The sequence below is a fragment of the Rhododendron vialii genome, chromosome 8a, assembly GCF_030253575.1.
Source record: "Rhododendron vialii isolate Sample 1 chromosome 8a, ASM3025357v1".
In the NCBI taxonomy this organism is placed as follows: domain Eukaryota; kingdom Viridiplantae; phylum Streptophyta; class Magnoliopsida; order Ericales; family Ericaceae; genus Rhododendron; species Rhododendron vialii.
This window is the reverse complement of record NC_080564.1, coordinates 10,240,778-10,248,404: the sequence shown is the minus strand read 5'-3', so window position 1 is coordinate 10,248,404 and position 7,627 is coordinate 10,240,778. Positions and strand designations below refer to the sequence as shown.

At 39.1% G+C, this 7,627-nt stretch overlaps 1 protein-coding gene across 1 annotated transcript; it reads right to left on the bottom strand.

The window, feature by feature from the left end:
* Positions 1–1,552: 1,552 nt before the first annotated feature.
* On the bottom strand, positions 1,553–7,627 carry LOC131336202 (SUMO-conjugating enzyme SCE1-like). Its single transcript, XM_058371944.1, has 5 exons — positions 7,358–7,627; positions 7,131–7,214; positions 2,869–3,021; positions 2,665–2,778; positions 1,553–1,797 (listed from the first exon to the last, which is right to left on the bottom strand). Exons 1-5 carry the CDS (start codon positions 7,424–7,426, stop codon positions 1,735–1,737), a joined length of 483 nt encoding a protein of 160 aa, XP_058227927.1. The 5' UTR covers positions 7,427–7,627; the 3' UTR covers positions 1,553–1,734.

The window sequence follows — 7,627 nt, the reverse complement described above, 5'->3', positions numbered from 1 at the left end:
TTTCCTCTCAAGATGGCGGATGTAGGAGTGGAGCTTGGAGGATGGGCCTGCGTCTGGAATTAACGCTCCGGCGCCAACTCTGATGGATACATGGGTCTTTCCAAGGGCGGTTGCTCCGCTGGAAGCCGGACGGCTGTGGTCCACGAGGGAACCGAGCCCGTGGGCGGTACCACCGTGATGCGCGTCGTCGATCTCAACCATGTTTGATTCAGGAACGCTGAACGGAGCAGAAAGGGGGAAGTGGATGTTGAAAGAGTGGCTAGGTCCCCAGCAGAGTCGCCAATTGTTGGGGTTCGATTTGACGGGACCTTGACCTGAGTTAGTATTCCTCCTCCGCTGATCCGTCTTCCTGCTCTTGGACCTGCAACAAGCCACTAGGGCTGGAATAGCCCAGTGACCCTTCGACGATCAAGTCAGATCTCAGGGATGGATATGGATCTCGAGTTAGGGAAAGATAGCATACCTCTTTAGGTTAGAGTCCCTTTGTATTTATAGACCTAGGTTTGCTTGGCCTCCAAGTTAGCACGTGAAGGATACGCTCAAGTAACCGTCTCGGATGACATCACAGATGACGCACCGAATAAGGCGGTTATGATGCACATAGCCAGACCTGGCCTAGATGATCCTATCTGTCACGTATCGCTCCTGATCCCCTCTTGTTATGCTACGCTCTTTCAAGAGACCTTAACGGAATGCATGGCATTAACAGGAGGTTCGATACCGAGCGAATAAATAGAAGGATATACGCTGTGGCCGCCTGTACAATCCTATAGACCGCACCAATATGAGACCTCGGTCAACGATGGTCTGGCCAGGTTACCGTGGCCATAACCGAAGCCTCCACAACTACTATCTCATAGTACTTACAATTACATACGACATAATCCTCGAGGCAAGACAAATTGTAGAATGCATTTATAAGAATGGGTAATGCAAAAATTATTTCCCGATGGACAAGGCGTACTACAATTTGCTGTTGTACCTTCATCTCAATTCAATTGGTGTCTGTGGCCACACGGAAGAAAGTCATGGATGCATTTGTGAAAACAAAATTGAAGGTGTGCGTCAACGGTTAGGTTAGGCAAATTTTAAGTATGGTAGATTCAGGTGAATGGCATACTTGTCATCTACCATCGCATCACCACAGAGAGAGAGAGAGAGAGAGAGAGAGAGAGAGAGAGAGAGAGAGAGAATCTGGTTAAAAGTCCAAAATTAGGAGAGAGAGAGAGAGAGAGAGAGAGAGAGAGAGAGAGAATCTGGTTAAAAGTCCAAAATTAGGTGAAGAGAACTACTGAAATTAAGGACACCTTGACTCCAATGTTGTTGACAATTGTGCGACTAAAAACAAACAAATAAACAGCCAAATAAATTTACTCGTATCTCTAATTAAAAAGAAATTCAGAACTTCCAACTTCTTCTCAATCTAATAAAACAATTCATGCACCAAACAAGCCCCAAGATGTTTTCACAATGGTTGATGACATCAGAATTTTACTAAAGCAACATCGCAGGACAACTGGACAAAATCCCGTCCTAGATAAAAATTCATTACCAAAAGTAGAAACCCACGAGCATATCATTGATTGGTTTGGTCTGGTCTGTTGTCACATATCAACAACAAAAGTCAATCAAGTGACAACGAGATGAGCAGTTCAACCATGAAGTCTATACACCAGGGCAAATATCTACTAACAGTTTATCAAGCATCAACAAGTAGGAAACCAGTTTAAGTACTTAGACAAGAGGTGGGTATTGCTTGGCCTGCTGCCGGACTCTTCTGTTGTACTCCTCAGTATCCTGCAGCGGTAAGAAAGATGTGCAATGAAGAGCTTATGTTTGGGAGCGCATGGATATATAAATATGTGGGTTTGCATGAATTTACTGTAAGAAACGAATTCTTGCTTAGTGCTAATAAAGAACTTAAAAGAGTAAGAATATGGGACTTTGATGTCCCGTAAGCACCAATAGATATGTGATCTGAAGGAGCGTATATGATTGCTGCCACAAATTTTGTCATGAATAATATGACTTTCCTTTGTCGCCTTTGGGATTCTATGTCAGAGAAGTTGCATCAGTTGGAAATGCGATTCTTTATCAACAAGATTCTCGCTCTATACGGTGATACTCCCTCAGTCTCAAATTGGATGTACACTTAATGATGTCGCCAATTGTTCATCTCAAATGAAAAAACCAATGAGATTCTAGAGTGTATTTGGCACCCCTCCTGGTTGCATCAAACTGTTCTAAGGTTCAATAATCCATTACTACACACCTGAGAAAGCAGTTCAATATTCTTTTTCTGCGGGCAAAAATACATGTTTTTTCAGCATTTCACCTCAATTTTTCGTCTGGGACAAAATGACAGCACCCTTGTGCACCTAGATGAGTTATATATGATCATGAGAGGACAAAGCAAAATGCTTTCTCCACTACATTGCTGATTCTAAATAAAGAACAAAAATGCCACATGGCCCACATGAATTGCGTTAAGAGTATGACTACTTGACTAGGGTGTATTTGGATCAAGGATTTGGGTATGGAAAAGTTGAAGACCTATGTGGGCTGTTATATCTAACTGTGAGAAGTCAGATCCTTTAGATTTTCCTTATACTTTTTCTTACCCAAATTCTTGACTCAAAAACAGCCCAATAGAAGCAATATTACCTGGATAAAGAGGTGATATCCATCAGTCTGTGCAGGATCAGCAGGGTTTGGCTGGTTCAACAAATCCTGGATGCCCACAAGAATCTGTTTCACTGTAATTGCCGGTCTCCATCCCTAGATACAACAACGCTATAAATATCCAACCTTAAAACACCATTGCACATATCACCCGGCATGTTTTGAAAAGCTGCAGAGAATACATACACTATCTTCATTGAGGATTGACAGGCAAACAGTTCCAGAGGGGTAGACGTTTGGGTGGAAGAAACCGTGGGGAAATTTACACTTTGGTGGTTTGCTTGGATAGTCTTCAGTAAAGTTGATTGTAATTGGGTAGTTACCCCCTTCCCAGTCCGTCTGCAACCGAAATATGTTATTAAATTCCAACACCACCGAAATAACCACACAACATAATGCGTGATGGTAATTACAGTGGCTCTATTTCCTTGTATAAATGTTATTTTTTCTTGGTATCTACACAAACATTTTTCCCTCTTTCTTTCATTCCTGACACAAACCCAAGAATCCACGGGCAAGACAGTAAATAGAGAAACTAAATACGAAAAAACAAATAATGAAGGCCGCAGGATAGAGAAGCCATGGACCCATGAACAAACTTGCTGTATCAAGTTCTCTTGAATATAACCTGAGTCAAACGATAGACTCAGAATTAACAGAACATACTAAATGTAACATTATTAAGTATCCATAACTGCATATACAATGACAAAAGAGTACAAAGGTTTATCTCAACATTGCCAGACTTATTTCCAGTCTAATTTAAACTTTCCAAAGTTGTAATGCAAGGAGAACCCTAGTCCTCCACCGGAACTCGCCATGCACGATAAATACATAGAATGAAAATAAATACATAGAATGAAAATTCAATGAATGGGAGATCAAAGAAAACGTAAGAACAAACTACGTCCCCCTCCCCTCCCAAACAATCTCAAAGCAGATATGCGAATTGTAACTGACTAAGCTCTACTTAGTTAATTTAATAATATGAACCGATCATCCTTCTAATCTTAAGCTGTTCAAAGAATATGGTTTCACCATCTCGCTCTAATCCGGCAAACTAAAAAACAACTTTCATTTTGTCAGAATGGCTTTGTAGCTAATCTACAAGAATTGAAGGCAATAGCTGACTGTGATACCAAATTCCATTCTTCCTCAGCAGGATTAACATATCCATCTCAGCAACTTTGGTCGTGATATGATTTTACATGTTTATAAGAATACCAAACATCTCATGATATGATTTCACCTTTGATTAAACGGGATATCCCTTAACATCTTAAGAGTTTGTACCACAAAATATGATTGCTTTTGCAGCTTAAACAATATTTCCAATTCAATTTGATAGGCATCTACTGATCTGTGATCACCAACCCTTGGCCAAGTTAAAATTATGCAAACAGAATGCCACGCGCCCACAAGTGATTTAGATTCAGTTCAGAAGGAAATTTGTCGGAATGCATAAATGAAACTAATGAAACAAGAATATAAAACTTAATGATAATTACAGGAGAAAATTGAAGAAATTGGAAAACATCATCATTCATATAACAGGTCCAAGAGCACAGAGAAAACACAGTGTCAGTACAAATGCTTCCAAAAAGACTGCATTACAAGCTTCCGGAGAATTTCAACGTAGTTTGCAAATTATTCCAGATATGGAGACTATGATTTTTCTAAAACCTTCTCAGTGGTTGTCTTCGATGAGAAGAGGTTCATGGGAGAAAAATATCCCAAGCTAAAAGCTACTTTTTCTGCACAGGATCAGTAGAAAACTATTGTTCCACTACAGTTCTACAAATTTAATTTAAAAACCAAAATAGGTAAACGGTCCAATGATGAGAAGAGGTCCATGGGAGAAAAACATTCCTAGCTTAAAGCTACTTTTTTCTGCACAGGATCAGCAGAAAACTATTATTCCACTATAGTTCTAAGAATTTAAAAACCAAAATAGATAAAAAGGTACAAGATTGAGTCCTAATCCAGGTGAAGCATATGCACAGCTTGATATGACCTCACGAACTGATGTACAGATGAAAATAACACCAGAGTGCAAAAACAATATATAAACCTATATCCGCAACCATCATATTACAAACGATGATATCATAAAAGCATTCCAACAACCAAATCAATCTCAGGTTATCTAGGTTACAAACATCTAATGTAGACCATAATATGGTTAGGTGTTATAGCAAGTATGACTCACACAAAGGTATTCTTGTCACAAAAGTTATGGCAAAAGGCATCCAGGTATACATCTCCGCCCAATGGGCGCCATTTGAGTTGAACTTCTACATACTACATCAATGGCAAACAACAAACTTACTTAAACAATCTACTTTTCACATCTGATTATGGTGATTTAAACCAGAAAGTTATATTTTGCATAGTAATCACATATTCACATCTAATGTTCCAATGTAGCAGACGTAAAAAGGTTTTATGAACTAATTCAAATACTTAAGTCCCATATCGTTCTTCTGGGTAGAACATTCAAAAGAAGCCACATTCTAACCTGAACGTCCAAGCCTCACATTTCATCAGATAACCAATATGGTAAAACATATGGCAGTTATGTAGCAGGGCCTTGTTCAGTATTAACCAACTAAATTTTATCTTCTGATATAGGGGCATTACAAAATACAAAGAAAATATTTTCACAATAGAGGATCATTCATTCGTTTGGAAGATCGGACTTGTTAGTATGCAATGAATCATATTCCCAAATCAGCATGTGTTCACATGAAAATACCACCTCACCTATTGGTTCAACAGACATTGCCCAAAGCATTTATTTGTCCACTATCTTAGGATACAATAACATATTAACAGATTGTGGAAATTTTATATCCATCTCAAAGCCAATTAGCAATGAGTGAAAAGGTCCCTCACATGCATTAAGTGATCACTCATTCCACTCCCAAGCAATGTCCGACTCTATTTCCTTTTCCTTACATCCCCCTCACGTGCAACAGGCAGCAGGTCTGTCACATGTATTTCCTTTCTGTTACCATGTCTTCCTATTTGTAAGTGTTTTAGCCTGTTTTTCTAAACTTGGTATTTCCTTTCTGTAATGGTCTTTGGTTGAAGCTTTTCTATTGTTTAGCTTCTTCTTTTATCTTGAAACTCTTGTGTACTCTTTTGAAAGACATTCTTAAAAATCTTTGCTTGCAAAAAAAAAAAAAAAAGACTCAATGGGTGATCACTTAATGCACATGAGGGAACTATTCACTCATTGCCAATTGGCTTTGAGGCATTTAAGTGATCACACAATGCACTCCCAAGCAATGTGGGACTCTATTTCCTTAACATAGACAATGCAACAGGGATCACAAAACCATTACTATTGGGACCTAATTTTGTTGATTGTAGAGAGGAGCTCATTTGTTCTTATACCATAAATCCCGAATGGAAAACATTTCAGTTGTGTTAGATCATGGATGCGTGCAAGCATTTAAGGAAGAAAAAGAAAATCTAATGGAAAACAAAAGGAGATAAGAGAGTGAAATAGCTAGGTTTTCCCAACCATTTTCTTTCCTCTACATAAATCCATCCACAAATCCAGGGCTAAGGGTGAGGACCCATTTTACCCATCCCTATTACTGCCTTAGCCCTGTCCTAGATGCCCCATCAAAATGGTTTTTACATAAAGAAGTGCAAGTGAATTCTAGTTCAACTAGCTAAAGAGTTAAAGCTCGCTTAGAGAAGGATGGTGGTCAGAGTAGGTTCGAGGATCTTACCAAGATACAACTATGTAGTTTAGTAAGCCACGAAGCCCCAAATTTTTACTGAATATAACCCATCAACCATCAGATGCAGGGTTTAGTACATTTAAAGCATGAAAAGCACCTTACATTGTCCCCAATTTTGCGCTTACATTCCTCTGCATCTCCACTCCTTACTAAAAAGTCAAATCAATTTTCTACTAAAACTTAAATTTGAATGCAAACTCCTTAAAAGTCCCTCAACTCCTTGACAAACACCTCTATCAAATTGTCTTTTCACTAAAATCTAAACTCAAATGCTTGAATTTCATTTAGTATCCTAGAAAATCACCATTATGCCATTAATGAAGCTTTCACTCAATACTATGCTTAGATTCCAGTTTCTCAATTGGATTACTAAATTTAAAATGCAGCTTTTATTCAAATTAAGGCCTGGAGATGGTCTTAGACAACAAACAGTACAAATGTATCCAACATCAAGCAACAGCCAAACAACCACTATAAGATATGACCACGCCGTAAATCGTAATTCACAGCAGCAAATAATAACACGAAATCAAGAGATTTCAATATCCTAATAATTTAATAGCGAACCTGAATTCCCAAAAAAAAAAAAGAGAGTAAAAATATCAATCAAGTTCAAGTGTCTTTTGAATACCAACAAACCTGAGATAAAATAACGAAGGTAACGTGGCCAAGTAGAAGAACAATACTACTTACCCCGGCCTTTCCAGGGATAGTGCAATGCCAAACCATCAAATTCACCGAACCATCAGGCAGAGTCTCCGGCCTAGCAACGAAACCCTAGAAATCAAAACCAGTCAATACAACACGTGAATTAGGTTAACCTAAAAAAACATATATATATATATATATATATATATAGAGAGAGAGAGAGAGAGAGAGAGAGAGAGAGAGAGAGAGAGAGAGAGAGAGAGAGAGAGAACATGAGGGTGATTCTTCCGCCAGGCTTTACGCTCCTCTGCGAGACGGCCACGAGCGATACCTCCAGACATTTCTCTCTCTCTCTCTCTCTCTCTCTCTCTCTCTCTCTCTCTCTCTCACTTATTCGGCAGGACAGTTTGAGCCGCCTTTACGTCTTCTCCAGTTGCGCTGCCTTTAAAAGCCTCCTCCTTGGGTGAACTAGGAGTCCTTCCATGGATACAACATTTGCCCACCGTGTCGTGTGAAACCCACACAGGAGATTCACGCAAATA